A 19,269-nucleotide genomic window follows, 5' to 3' on the forward strand; every position below is an offset into this window, starting at 1 on the left:
GCATTCTGAAAATTTTTGCCAGATTTTGGCCCTGGTATCAGGAGAACATGAAGCGAAAAGAGGTATTCTGAATTTCAGCTTCGAAGGCATCCTCGATTCTCTCTCCGAAGACATTACTTAGTGCCACCTCTTTCGACATCATGTTCTCCTGTTACAAAGCCCAATTTTGTGCATTCTGAAAATTTTTGCCAGATTTTGGCCCAGGTATCAGGAGAACATGAAGCGAAAAGAGGTATTCTGAATTTCAGCTTCGAAGGCATCCTCGATTCTCTCTCCGAAGACATTACTTAGTGCCACCTCTTTCGACATCATGTTCTCCTGTTACAAAGCCCAATTTTGTGCATTCTGAAAATTTTTGCCAGATTTTGGCCCAGGTATCAGGAGAACATGAAGCGAAAAGAGGTATTCTGAATTTCAGCTTCGAAGGCATCCTCGATTCTCTCTCCGAAGACGTTACTTAGTGCCACCTCTTTCGACATCATGTTCTCCTGTTACGAAGCCCAATTTTGTGCATTCTGAAAATTTTTGCCAGATTTTGGCCCAGGTATCAGGAGAACATGAAGCGAAAAGAGGTATTCTGAATTTCAGCTTCGAAGGCATCCTCGATTCTCTCTCCGAAGACGTTACTTAGTGCCACCTCTTTCGACATCATGTTCTCCTGTTACGAAGCCCAATTTTGTGCATTCTGAAAATTTTTGCCAGATTTTGGCCCAGGTATCAGGAGAACATGAAGCGAAAAGAGGTATTCTGAATTTCAGCTTCGAAGGCATCCTCGATTCTCTCTCCGAAGACATTACTTAGTGCCACCTCTTTCGACATCATGTTCTCCTGTTACAAAGCCCAATTTTGTGCATTCTGAAAATTTTTGCCAGATTTTGGCCCAGGTATCAGGAGAACATGAAGCGAAAAGAGGTATTCTGAATTTCAGCTTTGAAGGCATACTTGATTCTCTCTCCGAAGACATTACTTAGTGCCACCTCTTTCGACATCATGTTCTCCTGTTACAAAGCCCAATTTTGTGCATTCTGAAAATTTTTGCCAGATTTTGGCCCAGGTATCAGGAGAACATGAAGTGGAAAGAGGTATACTAAAGGGTATAGCCGGTTAAGATGATAAAATGTGTCCTTGAACCGAATTCGACTCACGATGAATCATTCGAAAGCTTATTAAAAAAGAAACATTTGTGGCAATTTTCAACTTCGTATCTCCACCCGGAGGGTAGTAAAGGGCAAAAATAGGAAATCAGGTTTTTGCCGAATTTCTCCTATACTAGGGGATGAAAAATTTTGAAAAAAATCAGAGGCATTTCTGTTATCGGGGCACATATTAGAGAATTGTTTCAGATTTTTAAATTGAAAAACGAAGCTGTGAAAAATAAAAAACGCCAAAAAATGCTGAAAAATGTCGATTGTGTATCGAAGCAGGCTTGGCACTATAATTATATTTTTACTGTAAGTACGTATGATTGTTACTATTGTCCTGAATTTTTTTCAGATTTTTCAATTTGATGCGCCGCAGTTAAAAAAATTAAAAACCAATTTTTTCGTCGTTTTTTCCGTGTCAGAGTAATGTCAGGGGCATAACAGTTTCAAATGATTCGGTTTTTTCAGTTTCTTTAATTCCTATGATGTTTTGCTGTACGCATAAATATTGAAGATCGCATAAAACACTTATTTCATGAAGCAATTCGAGGTATAAGTTACTCTGACACGGAAAAAACGACAAAAAAATCGGTTTTTAATTTTTTTAACTGCGGCGCACCGAATTGAAAAATCTGAAAAAAATTCAAGACAATAGTAACAATCATACGTACTTACAGTAAAAATATAATTATAGTGCCAAGCCTGCTTCGATACACAATCGGCATTTTTCAGCATTTTTTGGCGTTTTTTATTTTTCACGGCTTGGTTTTTCAATTGAAAAATCTGAAAAAAAATCAGGACAATAGTAACTATCAATCATACGTACTTACAGTATAAATATAATTATAGTGCCAAGCCTGCTTCGATACATAATCGGCATTTTTCAGAATTTTTTGGCGTTTTTTAGTTTTCACGGCTTGGTTTTTCAATTGAAAAATCTGAAAAAAATTCAGGACAATAGTAACAATCATACGTACTTACAGTAAAAATATAATTATAGTACCAAGCATGCTTCGATGCACAATCGGCATTTTTCAGCATTTTTTGGCGTTTTTTATTTTTCACGGCTTGGTTTTTCAATTGAAAAATCTGAAAAAAAATCAGGACAATAGTAACTATCATACGTACTTACAGTACAAATATAATTATAGTGCCAAGCCTGCTTCGATACATAATCGGCATTTTTCAGAATTTTTTGGCGTTTTTTTAGTTTTCACGGCTTGGTTTTTCAATTGAAAAATCTGAAAAAAATTCAGGACAATAGTAACAATCATACGTACTTACAGTAAAAATATAATTATAGTGCCAAGCATGCTTCGATGCACAATCGGCATTTTTCAGCATTTTTTGGTGTTTTTTATTTTTCACGGCTTGGTTTTTCAATTGAAAAATCTGAAAAAAAATCAGGACAATAGTAACAATCATACGTACTTTCAGTAAAACTATAATTATAGTGCCAAGCCTGCTTCGATACATAATCGGCATTTTTCAGCATTTTTTGGCGTTTTTTAGTTTTCACGGCTTGGTTTTTCAATTGAAAAATCTGAAAAAAAATCAGGACAATAGTAACAATCATACGTACTTTCAGTAAAACTATAATTATAGTGCCAAGCCTGCTTCGATACATAATCGGCATTTTTCAGCATTTTTTGGCGTTTTTTAGTTTTCACGGCTTGGTTTTGCAATTGAAAAATCTGAAAAAAATTCAGGACAATAGTAACAATCATACGTACTTACAGTAAAAATATAATTATAGTGCCAAGCATGCTTCGATGCACAATCGGCATTTTTCAGCATTTTTTGGCGTTTTTTATTTTTCACAGCTTGGTTTTTCAATTTAAAAATCTGGAACAATTCTCTAATATGTGCCCCGAAAACAGAAATGTCTCTGATTTTTTTCAAAATTTTTCATCCCCTAGTATAGGAGAAATTCAACAAAAACCTGATTTCCTATTTTTGCCCTTTACTACCGTCCTGGTGGAGATACGAAGTTGAAAATTGCCACAAATGTTTCGTTTTTAATAAGCTTTCGAATGATTCATCGTGAGTCGAATTCGGTTCAGGGACACATTTTATCATCTTAACCGGCTATACCCTTTAGTATACCTCTTTTCGCTTCATGTTCTCCTGATACCTGGGCCAAAATCTGGCAAAAATTTTCAGAATGCACAAAATTGGGCTTTGTAACAAGAGAACATGATGTCGAAAGAGGTGGCACTAAGTAATGTCTTCGGAGAGAGAATCGAGTATGCCTTCAAAGCTGAAATTCAGAATACCTCTTTTCGCTTCATGTTCTCCTGATACCTGGGCCAAAATCTGGCAAAAATTTTCAGAATGCACAAAATTGGGCTTTGTAACAGGAGAACATGATGTCGAAAGAGGTGGCACTAAGTAATGTCTTCGGAGAGAGAATCGAGGATGCCTTCGAAGCTGAAATTCAGAATACCTCTTTTCGCTTCCTGTTCTCCTGATACCTGGGCCAAAATCTGGCAAAAATTTTCAGAATGCACAAAATTGGGCTTTGTAACAGGAGAACATGATGTCGAAAGAGGTGGCACTAAGTAATGTCTGCGCAGAGAGAATCGAGGATGCCTTCGAAGCTGAAATTCAGAATACCTCTTTTCGCTTCATGTTCTCCTGATACATGGGCAAAAATCTGGCAAAAATTTTCAGAATGCACAAAATTGGGCTTCGTAACAGGAGAACATGATGTCGAAAGAGGTGGCACTAAGTAATGTCTTCGGAGAGAGAATCGAGGATGCCTTCGAAGCTGAAATTCAGAATACCTCTTTTCGCTTCATGTTCTCCTGATACCAGGGCCAAAATCTGGCAAAAATTTTCAGAATGCACAAAATTGGGCTTCGTAACAGGAGAACATGATGTCGAAAGAGGTGGCACTAAGTAATGTCTTCGGAGAGAGAATCGAGGATGCCTTCGAAGCTGAAATTCAGAATACCTCTTTCCGCTTCATGTTCTCCTGATACCTGGGCTAAAATCTGGCAAAAATTTTCAGAATGCACAAAATTGGGCTTTGTAACAGGAGAACATGATGTCGAAAGAGGTGGCACTAAGTAATGTCTTCGGAGAGAGAATCGAGGATGCCTTCGAAGCTGAAATTCAGAATACCTCTTTCCGCTTCATGTTCTCCTGATACCTGGGCCAAAATCTGGCAAAAATTTTCAGAATGCACAAAATTGGGCTTTGTAACAGGAGAACATGATGTCGAAAGAGGTGGCACTAAGTAATGTCTTCGGAGACAGAATCGAGGATGCCTTCGAAGCTGAAATTCAGAATACCTCTTTTCGCTTCATGTTCTCCTGATACCTGGGCCAAAATCTGGCAAAAATTTTCAGAATGCACAAAATTGGGCTTTGTAACAGGATAACATGACGTGGAAAGAGATGGCACACAGTGATGTCTCCGGAGAGCAAATTAAAGAGCGAAAAGTGGCGCAGATGTTATAACACAAAATCGGAAAAATATGATTTTCACGGGTCAATTTCACCCTGTTAAAGTGAATTTGGGCCTGCCAGGCGGATTTCCTTTACGATCGTTTGCCAGGTGGTTTTCTAGGTCGTGGGGACCCCCCCTGGTTCCAGACTTGGAGTTCGGAGTTATCCTTCACAGCGATCCGGCTCGAAGGACCAAGACCACAAGAACGTGAAAATTATCGAGGATAACGAGATATTATAAATTAGGTGTTCTCAATAATATAATTGCAAACAATCAATGATTCATGTTTTAGTATGTACAAATACATCTCATCTTAACAGACAATATGCAATAATTACAAATTTCGTTTTTGTAATACAGCACGTGAAGGATGAAGCATTACCAGGTCAAGAACGTTGAATATCTCTCTTATAATGTACCAAAGACGTTATATTTTATACAATTCCAGAGGCAGTGGTTTGTTACATTATCGAGAGGGATATTTCACACGTCTTACCGTTAATCGCGTCATCCTGTGCATTGTTAAAAATAAGACTCTGCTACTACGCAAGATAGACTATAACTAGAACCATAACAATACAGGTGAATATCATCCCGCCAACTAAAATAAATCCATCCTGCCTACTTCTTTGCTCTATAAATCTCATCGTCGTGTTCGAAAGTCCTAAGGTATTCCCAATATCTATTAGCCGCTTGTGAGCACCTTTTAAACTTATTCTCTGGGATCGCAAGCTGTCCAAGATACTACTCCCACTTTGAATTAGATCGTCAACTCCATGTACCGCGTTTCGCAAGCTAGAATTGTGCTGTGTGTTGTGATCTATCATAATGTCGACGTGGTCATTCGCGGTGAACGTCTTGGACAGAAGGGCCTCTCTTTCAGCCTCTTCCCTCTGCTGTTTCATCACTTTGTAACGCCAGGAGTTTAAGGCAGCCGTCAGGTGATGGCTATCGTACTTTAGCTGATTCACTCTCATCTTAGCGTTCTGCCTTTGAAATATGGGACCTTTCAGATACAATACATCCAATCGTTCGCAATTCCTAGAAAACGAACAGAGTTTAAGGATCATTAATCGACATTTCTTTCGACAGAAGTTCGACAGTGGACTACCTGTTGATGAGACTTATTTTAGATTCTATAAAGTTTTCTATTTCATTGATATCCAGGTTAGGCGAATTTTTCTCGAGTTGCGAGAAAAGGTGCTGCGTCTCTTGGACCAATTTGTTTGTCTGGTGATACAACGTTTCCATATTTCCTAATAAATACTTTCATTCGTCTTTTAACAGCCGCGAAAGTTGTGACGTGTACGTACGGGCACTACTGTCAGATCGAGTGCGTATCTGGAACAGTGGTTATCAAAATCGCTCCGGTGATACATCGAAAGGGTTTTGTAGAATACTGCAGGGAAGAATGCGAAAGGCACTGTATTAGACCGTGATCACTAAACATCGAAAATTAAACAATATCTTCGTTATACTTTCTATGTACCTAAAAGTAAAAAATGTAAAATAAAGCTTCATCGACGCTTCTACAATATATACATAGTCCTTTCCCTTTCAATGCAAGGCAGCTACTGACATCTTTGTTTGATTTTGTATGTCATACAGAATATTTTCCTTCAGCGATACGAGGTTTATATTGACAAAGATAGTTAAACAGTCTCTCGCACTGCTAATTGTTCTACTTCTATAAGTAAAACTTAATGTATGTACAAGCCGCTGGTTGTTTTCAGCGATTCGCCATTTATAATAATGAAATGTACCGAGCGTGGCTAACAATTGGATCGAGCGATTGCACTTAAACAAATTTAAAGAACACGTTGCACATCTTTGAAAATGGATATTGGTGAATTACTCTCGTACAAGGTACGTTTTCTTGCGATGTGTTTTGCAGCTCATTCTGACCGAAACTTTTCGTTTCATCATAACCTCATTGCATAGTGTTACTTCTTGTAGCCTCCGAATACACCGAAAAGGCCACTGGCGGGTGAGGAGGACGACGAGGATGAATGGGAAAATGCTAAGAAGCCGAAAAGGGTTATTAAAACTCCATATCACGCGCGTCAGAGACAACAGAAAGAAATTGACGTGACTCCGGTTAGAAGCAGCGAACCTCCCACACCTATTAGGGCCGCTTTGCCCTCACCCGCGAACGATGTGGTTGAACCGCAGTTAACGGAGAAAGAGAAGCAGGATATTTTGAAATACGTAGAGACCGAAGCTCCAGAGGTGGAAGCATTGGACGAAGCGACGCTTAAAAGGATGGTACTGTTATTTGAGAAAAGAGCGCTCAGAAATCAAGAGATGCGGGTGAAGTTCCCTGATCAGCCAGAGAAGTATGGCATCTTTAAAACAGCCGTGCTAATGGGACATTAGATTTGGAATTCGTGTGATTTTTATTTTTCTAGATTCATGGAATCGGAAGTTGAACTGCACGAGACTCTTCAAGAGCTTCACGTCGTTGCCACTAATCCAGATCTATATCCGTTAATGGTAGAGTTGGGTGCTGTGCCTTCTCTGCTAGAATTGTTGTCCCACGAGAATACAGACGTTGCTGTTGGCGTCGTGGACCTCTTGCAAGAATTAACAGACGTAGACATATTGCACGAGAGTCAAGAAGGCGCGGATACGCTTATCGATGCTCTGTTAGACCAGCAAGTCTGTGCGCTTCTTGTACAAAATTTAGAAAGGCTGGATGAATCTGTGAAAGAGGAAAGCGATGGGGTTTATAACACCATGGGTATATTAATTACTTTGTTAAGCTTGCAATGACTGTTCTCTGAAATTGAACTAATCGCTACATTATGTTTTCAGCTATCTTCGAGAATCTCTTGGAGTTCAGGCCTGACTTATGTGCCGATGCTGGGAAACAAGGATTAATGCAATGGCTATTAAGGAGGATTAAAGCTAAAGCACCATTCGACGCCAATAAACTCTATGCCAGTGAACTTTTATCTATTCTTTTACAAAGTACGCCAGAGAACAGGCTTCTCCTTGGCGAGCTTGATGGAATCGATGTACTGTTACAGCAATTAGCAGTACGTATAATTTTAACGTTCCTATTTGTGTATCCGATACTTCTTACCAATTCGTGTCACTTTCAGTACTACAAAAGACACGATCCTCAAACGGCTGAGGAGCAAGAAATGATGGAGAACCTATTTAACGTACTGTGTTCGAGTCTAATGGCAACTGTGAACAGGGATAGGTTTTTAAGGGGAGAGGGGCTGCAACTCATGAATTTGATGTTACGAGAGAAAAAGATGTCTAGGAACGGATCTCTGAAGGTATGGACTCGACTGAGATTCGCGAGTGTATTTCAATATTAACGAATTCTTCGATTGTATTCCAGGTACTAGATCACGCCATGAACGGTCCAGACGGAAAAGACAACTGTAGCAAATTTGTAGATATTCTAGGATTAAGGACTATATTCCCCTTGTTCATGAAAACTCCAACGAAGAATAGGAAGAAAATGCTTACCGCGGAAGAGCACGAAGGTGATGAAAATAATCTACCAATGTTCTGATCTGGAATGTTCTAATGATGATTCTTATTGCAGAGCATGTAGTGTCCATCATAGCGAGTATGTTGAGGAACTGCAAAGGGCAACAGCGCCAGAGATTATTGAGTAAATTCACGGAAAATGATTACGAGAAAGTAGACAGACTGATGGAGCTCCATTTTAAATACCTCGAGAAAGTGGAGGAAGTCGAGAAAAATACAAAGGTCAGCGAGTGTAGTAGAAGTCTCACTTCGGGATGTATTCACGCCTGTCTCGATTATTAGGAAGACGAAGACGAAGAGGAATCGTACCTGAGAAGATTGGATGGTGGACTGTTCATCTTGCAATTAGTGGATTACGTACTGTTAGAAGCTTGCACCGGTTGTCCGCCAGCAGTGAAACAACGAGTCACGCGAATTTTAGCTCAAAGAAGGGCATCTCTTAAAACCATTAGGCATATCATGAGAGGTAAGGTCTTTATTACGAGACTCGTTATAGATGATCATCGCGTAATGCATGCATTTTCATTTTATTAGAATACGCTGGAAATCTCGGCGATGCCGGTGATTCGGAATGGAGGGAAGCGGAACAGCAACACATATTGCAATTAATTGACAAGTTCTGATGTACACTTGCTAATGAAGAATTTAAAAATTTCGACCTCTCCGCTATACTGAAATCGGTATCGGAAGTGATAGTCCTATCCTCCATTAACATTTAATATACGTGTGAAATACATTGGGCGAAATGTTCTTTTTTCGTACGCGATAGCAAAGTTGATAGAAGATTAATGGTTGACGGATGACGCGTGGAGACGGCGCAGCTGTTTGAAATACGCGCTGGAGCAGTCCGCGCGCGATTAATCGATAGGTTCGTTGTTTTTCTTCACGGTCTAATGTGTCAGTCAGTTTATATCATGCCCACATGATTGATATCGCTATAGTGCACGATAACGTGAAAGTCTATATATTCCAAATTTTCAGTTAACTAGAGTCTCTCTATTCGGATAGTGTTTTTTCACCCATTGACGAAATATTTCGCAAAGATATCATAGATGTACGACAATAAAATGGGTGAAAGTAAAACAACCTGCCACCTTTCGTATCATGTCAATTCTGAACAAGCTGATTACAAATTTGAACGACATTGTCCGTCCGTACGAGTCGGAAGACACCGTTTATAACTTGCAGAACTACTATGGCGAAATACTATTCTCGGACTACGCGTGGAAGAGTTACTATCGTAGGAAGCAGTTCGGTCTTTACGAGAAATTTGTCGTCAACAGTGGCTACGTGAAGTACTTTCACAAATACAACAACCGTGGCGATGTGGTTCATTATCAGAGAAACTTTTCTTATCTGCAGCTTATCGTTTTCCAAGTAAGCAAAAATTCCTTTCAAATTTCCCGCGGCATATTTGAAAACGAGCCGGCAATCACGAACGCTGCAAGAATAGCCGAGCGATTCGCGTCATACAATTGCTAATCGCAACATGTTTATTTCCCATTTAAACCCGTATAAATGTGCGTGTCAAAGAAAAAAAATTGCGCGCGTTTTCTCTCGGACTAGCCGTAACCATGACGACGCACGTGGACGCATGCGCGTTCGCTCGAGCGTGCTCGATCCCGATACAGAGTCCACTCACAAGGGGACCTTCACAAGGGGACCTCTAGGGAGTGATCGGTGGTATAACTGCAACCATTTTGGAGCAAAACCGGAAATAACATAACCTAAACGTTTATCTATCTCTTTCTAACAGTATTTCTCTCTCTCTCTGTCAGTATTTCTGTCTCTTTATATTTTACAGTTTCTTTCTCTGTCTACTTCCGCTTTTGCTCCAACTCGCGGCAACCAATCAGATACACACGTTGTTCCGATATCACTGCCTAGAGGATCACTACTAATAGTACCAACAGTGAGACACGGAACTGGCGACCTCACGCTTACTAGTCGCGAGCGCTACGCACTGGCCCACGCTTTTCCTTGGTCATTGCTTTCTGTCAAATGTATATAAGGGAGCTCGACATTTTTCAAAGTCGATTTTTTCGAATTAGGAGGGAAGCGTACCTTACTGCTTTGGGAAATTAAAGTCCGAGTGAAGAACTTCACGTGCACTAAGTATAAACAATTTCTGAGTTTGCAAGTCCTGAAGGTCCCCTTGTCAGTTCCCTAGCAACCGTTGTCGGCGCACGTACTCGGTAAAGGACCAAGGAGACTCGTTCGATTAATCGGGAATCCAAGTATATTTCCGATCGCCGTTAACGGCGCGGCTCGCGACATGCCAGCTTTCCACCCTTCGACGCCAAACAGAAACGCCGTGTTATGATACGGGTGTAGTGGGGAAGGGGGTCAACGCTCGGTGAACGATCGATCGCGATTGGCCGAGCCGCGCGCCCCGCGGCCAATGGGAGCGCGCGCTGTGCCCTTGCGCGAAAGTTTGCTGCACGAAAGATGCCAGTCTGCTGCTGCAAGCTTTAGAGGCGCGGTTGTTAGTCGTGTCGGCTAGTTTCGTGGTGTTTCCCTTGTACCTTAGCTCGCGTTTTTCACGGCGCGCAAGCCGAGGACAGCCGACTCGAGACGCGTCGGAAGCAAGAAGGATCGGTGTTTGCCGCGAGTGCTCGTTTCTGTGATTCTTCGTCTTGTGCCTGCGATCAGGAGCGACCAAGTTTCGGAGAGAGCCACGGCGAGGGAGATCAGACCCCTTGAAGGAGCAACCGCAGTATGTCACCTGTCACTTTCATCCCTCTATTTCGCGTTTAATTCCCCGCCGATGTTATTGATCGGTATCGTGCTCTGGATCGGAGCGTGCGTACGCGCGTGTACGAATCTGCTCGCGAACGCGTCACTTTGATTCATCAAAGTCGGTTGGTCTTCTCCTTGGCGTTTGACAGTCGACTTTTCGGGAACCGCACGACCCGGGACGCGTACACGGGGTTTCTTTTTTTTTTTCTAGTGATACACAGCGGTGTTTATTTACATAAAATGTTGCGCGAGCATCACCTTGGATAGTTGCTAGTGTAACTATTCGGTTTTTATGGCGTCGTTAAAATTCACGGCGTGACTTCATTCTTTCACCGCAAGAAATCGAGATATCGGTCGAGCACGGTTTCTCGCGGATTTAATTCGATCCCTCGTAAACACGCACGATAGTAGAATCAGCGTTTTCGAGTCGATTAAGTCGCGCTAAAATTAAATCGCCTGAGATTATCGTGGAAGCTCGCGTACGCGAATATACCCGGCCTGCACTCTGGATTGCTGGAATAATTTCAATGATAAATTTTGATATGGCTTGCTCGCGTAACGTATCGATAGGGTTGGGGGATCCTTATACGGTTTCCTGGCCCCTAACTCCAGCTGAGAGGCGTCTTTGCAGCGCAAAGCCAATTTTCCAATCGCGTACCTGCTTCTGCGGTGACGCAACCCTGTCCCTTCCGATTTCTTGCGTTGCGTGTGCACGCGTCGGGTGGCGGAAGGGAAAGGGCGGGTTTGCAATGTTTGTCACGTGATCGAAATGCTGGGGATGCCTTTTCAAATCTCGCGGGCTTGAACCCGAGCCTCTTTCTGGGGAGTCTTGCACAGAATCCCATATTAATATAATTTCTACGTCCTCCGCAACTTCTGCATTTCAGAGCAATCAGAGTCTAAAATAATTTGCAAACTACACCAGTGGAGTAGTCAAAATTTTTACTATTCCTTGCGCCATTTCCCTGAAAACATTCGCAAGTTCGCCCCACTTTACAATTATTTCATCCCCCGAGGAAAGAAGCAGCTCGTCACTGAGATAATTAGTTCTAATTTAATTTACATTCTCCCGCTAATATCGCTGTTCCAGAGTTATCCGTTTGAATTTCTAAATTGTAGCAAGAAGATTATAATTCCTCAGAGCGTGGAATGTTATATCGACTTGATGAGATGGTTCGAGCGGGTCGATCCTTGCCCCGATCCCTTGATCGCTTTGATCTTTTAATTATTCGATCCGGGACAAGCACACAGGCCCGTTGATGAATGCACTATCGCCCGGCTAGGAAAATTGGCGGGTGAAAATTTCGCGGCCGCGGCGCAGGGGGCTCGACTAATCCCTTTGCTGTGGTCTATCGATTCTCGTCGGCGCAGAATGCACGTCGGCTGCATCACTATGAATGCTGCAGACGACGTGTGACCTTGAACGAGTAGGTCGCGAAATTCAAATAGCGCCCGGGCAAACGAGACCCCACCGAGTTGACTTTTCCGAGCGCAATCCACCGTTGTTCGACCTTGCGATTGTTTCGCAATTTCCCTTTGACTCTCAAGCACCCTGCCACTCTCGAGACTCGCGAAATTCCATTGCAATTTCCGAGCGTCGAGTGTCCAAGAAATGCCGCGAAATATTTGTACGGTGGTTGAAACTACACAATTCTTTTAATTCGATAATCTAATCGAGGGTCGCTGGTAGGGGCTGGTTAATCGTTTCGCGGCTGCGAACTTCTCAGTTTACTAGGATTTTCCAGCACACTCTCGACCTCGCCTCTGAAAAGGCCTGGTGCTCGCGACTAGCGCGTTGCGGATAAATTGAAATACTTATTTAAGGAGGATCCAATTAGGCTGCCATTCCGGGAATCGCCGCGGCCAGGTTTACGCCATTATCGATCAAACTGTCCCAGATTCGCGGATTCTTCGCTGCTGAAGCGTTCAAGCACGAAGCACGGGCCATTCCGCGCGCCTATAACCGACCTCTGTTGCTTTGAGAAATTATTCGTCCTCGCTTCCAGTTCGCTGCACATGCATCCTATGCGTGCATCCTTCCAGTCTCGCGTATTGGGCCTCTCGATCCGCTCACCGAGTGGAAATTAGCGATCCCCGAGGGTGTTTGAAGAATTCAGAGAGGGCCCTTAGAAGCACTCAGAGTTTCAAGGTGTCTAGCGCCGCCATTTCCCTTCTTTTCTCCATTTTCCAGTCGACTAGGCCCCGCGGAACGTTAAAAGACGATCGAAATCTTGGTGCTCGGTCTCGCGGGGTCCGCTCGAGGGTGTCTGAGGAATTTCGAAAGCTCGCTCGCTCCTTCGATCCTCGAAGCAATTAGAGATCCAGAGGAGTCTGGCGGTAACCGAGGGAATCTCTTCTAAGCGACTCTCTCGCCCAAGCGCGGTTATTCGTATAGATTTTTTTTTCTTTCCGCTGGAGAGGGTGCACTCTGAAAGTCCCTCTGAAAGGCTCGCGTGCGGCCACTCTCAGCGAAAATGCTGAGCGAGCTACTCGAGGAGAGCTCGAGACGCAGGCGTGCAGGCCGCTTTCGCGAAAATTTTACTATAATTTTTAGGTCAGATTCACGGTTAGTGTATCGAGAGAAGAACCCACCGCGGATTATCCCTCGGCACGGAACCACCATTTTCGTCCACTCTCTTGCTTTCACGGAGAGATTTCCGTGGGCACCACCGACGAGAAACAACACACAACCTCTTATTTACGAACGAGGCTCCTCCACATAGCTTTCACGATTTTCGTCGTCGAGCTAACATTGCTGGCAGTTTCCTGACAGTAGAGAGAGGAGGGGCTCTGTCTTGTTAGAGAATAATCCCCAAGCCTCGATCTATAAATCCTATATATTGTAGGAATACGCGTTTCGTAAAATTCTGTATATTTGGGAGCCACAGAAAAAATGGTTTCGGGCGATGGGGATTCGAAAACTGCGTTCAAAGTTAGGGTTGAAAAATCATTTTTGTGGATTTTTGAAAATCTGGTGAGTCAAAAATCAAAATGATCGGAGGCGGACACCTAAAATACTCTCCTTGTTAGTCTTATAACAGCCTTACCAATGTCGCCAAAGCCGACGCTGTTAAGTATGGTAGTTCCTGATCCCGCAGTATTGTCTCTGACAGAGCAGCCCTTCGAATTCGAAGGATTTCTCAAAATGCGGTTCCCCGAGCTTGTTGCACCATTCACACGCACTCGCTCGTCGGATTATGCGTGTTTGCCATAACTATTCCCCCGTTTGTGCAACAATCGCGTCGCTCTAATCGCCCCGCGCTGTACGCGGCCGCAGAGGCAGGGCTGCGTGCACGAAGTGCAACGACGATTTGCATGCACGCAGCCGTCGATTATGTCATCGTCCCGAGCTGTAGTAACGCTGCTATCTTACCTTTTGTTTCGCGAGCCTTCTTCCCCAGCCTAGTCTTCCTCGGCGTCGCAATTAATTTCCTTTCGGCTGGCTTCTCCGAGTGTTTGTACAGCTCTAGCGTCGATCGCAACGAGGTTGCTGGACTTTAGAGCCGCGCGAGCGAATAAATACGTTTCCGTACGCAAAGAAGATAAGGAACGACCCGACGAGTAGGGAATCGCCGTAGAAATCGCGAAAGTGAACGGTTCTGCTCGAGTTCCCTTGGACTTTCTACATCAAAGAGCCACCGGCCGGCCGATCCGCACTATTCTGCATGCGTACGTGTTCTGTCCACCGCGTGCTTCGATCGATCCAACCGGCGAAAAAGCCTACTCTATCTCGAGCCACGCTCAAAGCGCCGCTCCTACGCGGGGCTGTTTTCTGGTCCCGTGATTAATTGCACAGCGTAATCACAACAGTCGAGCGGACCCGCTTCGAGAGACTTCGCGCCAGCGAACGTGTTAGCGATTCTATTAGCGCTCGCTTGACCGTATTATGACATAATGAGGTATTGTGACGCGATCCGTTACTGTGCTATCGCGTCGCAAAGACGAAGACCAACAGCTGCTCCCGTTTCGTTCAATTGTTTGCGCTGTGCCAGCGAAAGACAGGCGGATGAACGATGGGGAACGGAACCATTGGAAGCGTGCGCTGGGTGCCGCGCAAAGTCGTCAGCGCACGATCGTAACCGGGATTAATAGGACGTTGGTAATCGCCAAGGCTGAGCGGTGATCGCGTAGGAGCGTGTCCTTCGAATTCCCTGGTAATCCACGCGCGCTATCGAATTCGCCGCCCGACTTGGACACGCAACCAGGCGATTAACAAGTTTGTACACAAACACCGTACCGAATGGAATCGTACGGTTCGCGCGGGTCAATGACCCCGGGGCATGCAAGCATAGCATTGTGATCACGACATCGGATAAATTGGCAGCGGGCATAGCTCATAATCGCGGCAACTGACGGCGAGCTGTCGACTTCTAAGGTCTTCGCGACGCGAGACGTCCAACGTCCAACCGAACGGCCGCTACCGGGTTGCCCCTCGCATCGGAGTCGACAAACTGATAATTCCGCGTTCAACGGCTCGAAGACAGACGAGTGTGTTTGAGTTCTTGAGGTAGGTACCTACTCGCTAGAAGGGTAGAACGCAGCAAAAATATTGGCCGCTGAATATCGCTAATCACCGCAGCGCCTGAGAATCCTTAAAGTTTCCTCTGCAGCACCTTCCCCAGGTCCCTAGAAGTTCGGTGAACCGATCCTGGAGTTCCGGTCGATGACCAAAGGAAGCCGCAAGATCGTCTCCTTGACCAGCGAAATTCGAGTCAACCAGGCCCCGAAGATCGATGAACGCTGACATTTTGGCCCACGACGTTTTGGCGATGGCGCCCGTTGCGTCGAGACGGTTTCATCGATCCATTCACTCTCACCGGCGTTTACGTGGCCCGCACCTCTCGTTTCCTCTTCTTCTGCTTCTCCCTCGCTCCCGTTTGCTCCTTGCCCCGGCAACCTGCTAGCTTACACCTTGCTCCGTCGCCGTTTTGTCACCGATTCTTTACCGCCGCGCTGTGCCCCTTTTCCCTCTTCGCGATCGCCTCCGCTCGTTTAATCCCACGGCGGCTCCGAAGGCGATCCTCTTTTGGGCGCGATGCGCACCGCGAGTCACAGGAAAGAGGTTTTAAGGGACACGGAGCGTTTTCGGAGCGTTTGAGTTGCGTAGCTTTATCGAAGAGACTTCGTGGAAGATGATCCTCGAGGGAGGAACCGCCACTCAATCTCCCTGTCACCAATTCGCCAGCAAATCGACACGCGGGAAGGGCATCGATCGGCGAGCGAAGGACGAAGGCAGTGCTCCAGAGGAAAAGCCGCGCCTTTTCTGGGAAACTCAGCCAACGAGCGATCGCCGCCGAAGGTCTCTCCGTTGTCTAATAAAATTGCTGCCTCGATAAATCATCCGGCGATCAGCACTGAAGGCGTGCACCACACCCTTCTGACCTGACCCAGAAAATCGAAAGGCGCGCCAAACCCTAGACAAACGTGCCCTTTGATCTTTAGCGATGATCAGTCGCGCGGAGGACCTCGATCCGCAAATGATCCACGGTTCCTCGAACGAGCGCCGTTCATCCATCGTTCCGCGCGCGGTTCCCTGCATCCGCATGAACGATGGGTGCTGCAATGTCGCGAAGGAATCCGAAAATAACGCGAGTTTCTGGCGGCTCTTCAGCGGTCGATCTCTGCCCGCCCCGTCGTCATTAAATATCTCCCGAGGCTTCTGAATCGCATGTTCTTGGATGTCAGTTGCGCGTCGCTTTGCTGATCTTATTCTTCTTCTATTTGTACATCGCGATTCTCGGGCAAATGCGCCGAGGAATATTTCAATTAATTTCCCTTAATTCCCTCTGCCGCTGAGGATTGACGGTAGCTAACAGATTCACTTGATGCCAGAGGAATTCTCCGAGCCTGCAAAGGGAAGCACAGAGGCTTCCCGGAGCGTTTAATTAAAATATTGATCCAGCGTCGAGTGGCGGGAAAGAAAATATTGGCCCTTTTCCATCGACTCCATTCAGTCTCGATGAAATGGAGCGATTCTTGTTCGCACGACTCTGGCGCGGCGAAAACCTCTTCTTATCGGCGAGACAGTTCCGTCTTCGGAGATTATTCCTGTCGCGTGGCAAATATGTAGTTCACAGTCGACGTTGTGACATAACCGCGGCTGATAATGTCGAGGATGAATGTCACTGGCTCGTTGGCGGCAGTCTTCAAGTATTCCTCTCATTTTCCATTTTATTAATATACTTTCTAATACACGAACAATTTGGAGCACTCCTTGCCCTTGAGGTAGCTACTTCAGACCTTCTGCAAGCTTCTAACCAGCTCCCCCAAAATCTGCTCGGGAGTCAGCTGGTAGCTCGCGACAGAGTCTGTTATAATTCATTCCATTCGCGTGAAGAACTGGGCGAAGTTAAGCGTAACAAGTGGTGGACCAAGTTCCGTTCCAACTCCGATCGCTCGGGTTGCAGGCACTCGGGCGTTGGTGCCTGTATCTCGATATCAAAAGAAGCGATATGGTGGGTCGTCATGGATATTAATAATAAAATGCAGATAGTTGCAACGGTAGAGCCGCGTTGGGGGAACAGGATGATTTAAAATTAGGGTAACGGAGGTTCATTGGCTGGCCTCAGCTTTACGGAGCAACTGATGCTCCCGGATCTATTCTCTATCGCAGCCGAATCGTTAGACGTTAGGCTGTCGCTCGGTCGAGCCTCCCGTCGCCGTCTCGGATGCCTGTGGCGAAGTCTCTCGACTTCCCCATCTCCGTGTTCGCGGAGAGGACGGAGCAGTCCGCTCGGTCGGCCCCGGCGAGTGTCGTTCGCGCTCGAGCAGTGCTAAGAATACCGCGGCCAGCCATATTTGGCAATGAGACCGCGTGGCCGCGCCGCACCGCCCGCGGGAACACGAAAGGGATAGCCGCCGCTTTTCGGCAGGAAAAATCGGTCCAGAAAAGGGACCGAGAGTCAGCGTGGGTGGAGTATCGCCTCCGCGGAACGCGATCGGCCGAGGATCGCGGCAAGGTCTGCGCCATTTCGCGGATTTGGCCACCGGGGGACCCTGAGGGATGGTTGCACCTCGATTCTAAATGCTCCCCTTTCAATTTTAAACGCGTATGCGGTGCTGGATTAACCGATAAGCAAAATAAGCACGTGCTTACTTAGGGCATCAGGGGGCACCATAGAAATTTTCTAAATTTTAAAATCTAACTCTGTTAGAAACATTTTTTAGTCAAATTCTCGGAAATGCCTAAGAAATCGAAATTGCGTTGGAATGATTACCTTGTATAAGGGGGCCTCGAAATCGTTTAAGTGCTTAGGGCCTCTAGAGATCGTAATCCGACCCAGGATATTTTTTAGCAACCACAGAAATCAAATCTGTCGGTGTTTCTCGGAAGACTTCAAAAGATTTCTTATCTAATCTCTCAGCCCCACTTGCGGTGGAGTTGTTACGCGTATACCTTCCTGGATCCCCTGTTTCCACGTTGCTATTTTCTACGCTGTACCTGCTCGGACGTTTTCCCTTGACGAGGGGACAGCCGGTCGCTTACAGCGTTACAGGTTTATCGCGGCGATACCGGCGCTTCAGCGCCAATTAGGCGGTAATTAATTGATCGTCGGGAAGAGGCAACGAGGTTATTAGGGTCAGCGAGCTCGCCGGTCGACGCACGATCCCAGGCGAGCCTGGGCTCCATCGTCGTCTCGGCGTCGTCGCTCCAAACGATGATCCTTCGCGTTTTCGAGGGTCGTCGATAAATCCAAGCGAGCGACCCGCTCCACCGTGCTGTGCACTCCGCAGCTGGGAATACTGTTCCGGCACCGTTTCGGACGGAACGCCAGGCAACGAGACGTGTTTTCATTAACCGATTTGCATACAATGCGAAGGAACGGTTTCCCTGCCCGGTTTGGGCTGAACGCGGGCGAACTGGACCCGTGCGAGCGTTTTCCCGCCGGGAATCGGAGTTTACGGGCTTAGGTAGAATGCCATTCGAAGAATTGCTCGGTGCGGGAACAAGTTCCATGCTGTTTCGAAAGTGGTCCAGAATCTTTCCTCGCGCGACACTTTTCTGTCTTCTAGAAAGCACTACGCGCTCCCAAATTCGTGTAGGGGAGACCGGGGATAGTTGATGCATTATTTTGTTTTCAATTTTTCTCATTTTTATTTCAATTAATTACTTCGTAACAAATATGCCAAAATATACTTTGGTCCTTCCTCTTTAATATATAGTGAGCGAAAACTTGAGAAAATACATACAAAATGAATGAAAAAATGTTATTTGGACGCTCAATTTGCATGTATCAAAACTATTTATTTTTTCTCTGTATAAACGAAAACAGGTAAAAAAACGATTGTTAACGTCAAGGTACACAGGCGTACGCTGGATCGTAGTAAAGAATTGAACAACAACCGACTTTTTCTACATCGAACGCACCTGTTCCTGTACCCTTATGTGATAGAGAAAGGGGAGATCCATCACCGAGACGGTCCATGG

The 19,269-nt window shown here is 45.3% G+C and overlaps 3 protein-coding genes and 1 long non-coding RNA gene across 9 annotated transcripts in view; 2 read left to right on the plus strand and 2 right to left on the minus strand.

Annotated features, from left to right (window-relative positions):
- Positions 1-2,794: 2,794 nt before the first annotated feature.
- Positions 2,795-19,269, minus strand: part of LOC143377575 (uncharacterized) — a 186,689-nt gene continuing 170,214 nt past the window's right edge. Inside the window, exons 2-3 of the long non-coding RNA XR_013087356.1 lie at positions 2,880-2,987; positions 2,795-2,836 (exon numbers count right to left, since the gene is read on the minus strand). This is a non-coding gene — a long non-coding RNA (uncharacterized LOC143377575). The remainder of the gene's footprint in view (positions 2,837-2,879; positions 2,988-19,269) is intronic.
- Membrin (Golgi SNAP receptor complex member 2) lies at positions 4,864-6,224 on the minus strand. Of its 3 annotated transcripts, none has more exons than XM_076829430.1 (3): positions 6,085-6,224; positions 5,707-5,994; positions 4,864-5,636 (listed from the first exon to the last, which is right to left on the minus strand). In XM_076829430.1, the coding sequence occupies exons 2-3, from the start codon at positions 5,844-5,846 to the stop codon at positions 5,138-5,140; spliced, it is 639 nt and encodes a 212-aa protein (XP_076685545.1). In that variant the 5' UTR covers positions 5,847-5,994; positions 6,085-6,224; the 3' UTR covers positions 4,864-5,137. The 3 variants fall into 3 exon arrangements, with proteins under 3 accessions (XP_076685545.1, XP_076685547.1, XP_076685546.1); XM_076829432.1 differs by having other exon boundaries at positions 5,707-5,936; positions 6,085-6,189; XM_076829431.1 differs by having other exon boundaries at positions 6,074-6,160.
- LOC143377761 (beta-catenin-like protein 1) lies at positions 6,227-8,764 on the plus strand. Its single transcript, XM_076829429.1, has 9 exons — positions 6,227-6,461; positions 6,552-6,931; positions 7,004-7,335; positions 7,410-7,633; positions 7,700-7,882; positions 7,948-8,095; positions 8,158-8,324; positions 8,385-8,568; positions 8,637-8,764. The coding sequence occupies exons 1-9, from the start codon at positions 6,432-6,434 to the stop codon at positions 8,723-8,725; spliced, it is 1,737 nt and encodes a 578-aa protein (XP_076685544.1). The 5' UTR covers positions 6,227-6,431; the 3' UTR covers positions 8,726-8,764.
- Positions 9,327-19,269, plus strand: part of LOC143377758 (uncharacterized) — a 35,778-nt gene continuing 25,835 nt past the window's right edge. Inside the window, exon 1 of one of the 4 annotated variants that reach the window (XM_076829425.1) lies at positions 9,327-9,479. The gene's annotated coding sequence lies outside the window, so the exon portion shown is untranslated. Of the gene's footprint in view, positions 9,480-10,288; positions 10,819-19,269 lie in introns of those variants that run through there. The other 3 variants (XM_076829427.1, XM_076829426.1, XM_076829424.1) reach the window with 3 other exon arrangements.

Source organism: Andrena cerasifolii, chromosome 16 (genome assembly GCF_050908995.1).
Source record: "Andrena cerasifolii isolate SP2316 chromosome 16, iyAndCera1_principal, whole genome shotgun sequence".
Taxonomy (NCBI): Eukaryota; Metazoa; Arthropoda; class Insecta; order Hymenoptera; family Andrenidae; genus Andrena; species Andrena cerasifolii.

Coding starts and splice junctions, on each gene's coding strand:
- Membrin (XM_076829430.1), bottom strand. CDS start 5,846: ATGGAAACGTTGTATCACCAGACAAACAAATTGGTCCAAGAGACGCAG. Junction 5,637..5,706: donor AAAATAAGTCTCATCAACAG/GTAGTCCACTGT, acceptor TTCGTTTTCTAG/GAATTGCGAACGATTGGATG.
- LOC143377761 (XM_076829429.1), top strand. CDS start 6,432: ATGGATATTGGTGAATTACTCTCGTACAAG. Junction 6,932..7,003: donor TTCCCTGATCAGCCAGAGAA/GTATGGCATCTT, acceptor TTATTTTTCTAG/ATTCATGGAATCGGAAGTTG. Junction 7,883..7,947: donor CTAGGAACGGATCTCTGAAG/GTATGGACTCGA, acceptor ATTGTATTCCAG/GTACTAGATCACGCCATGAA.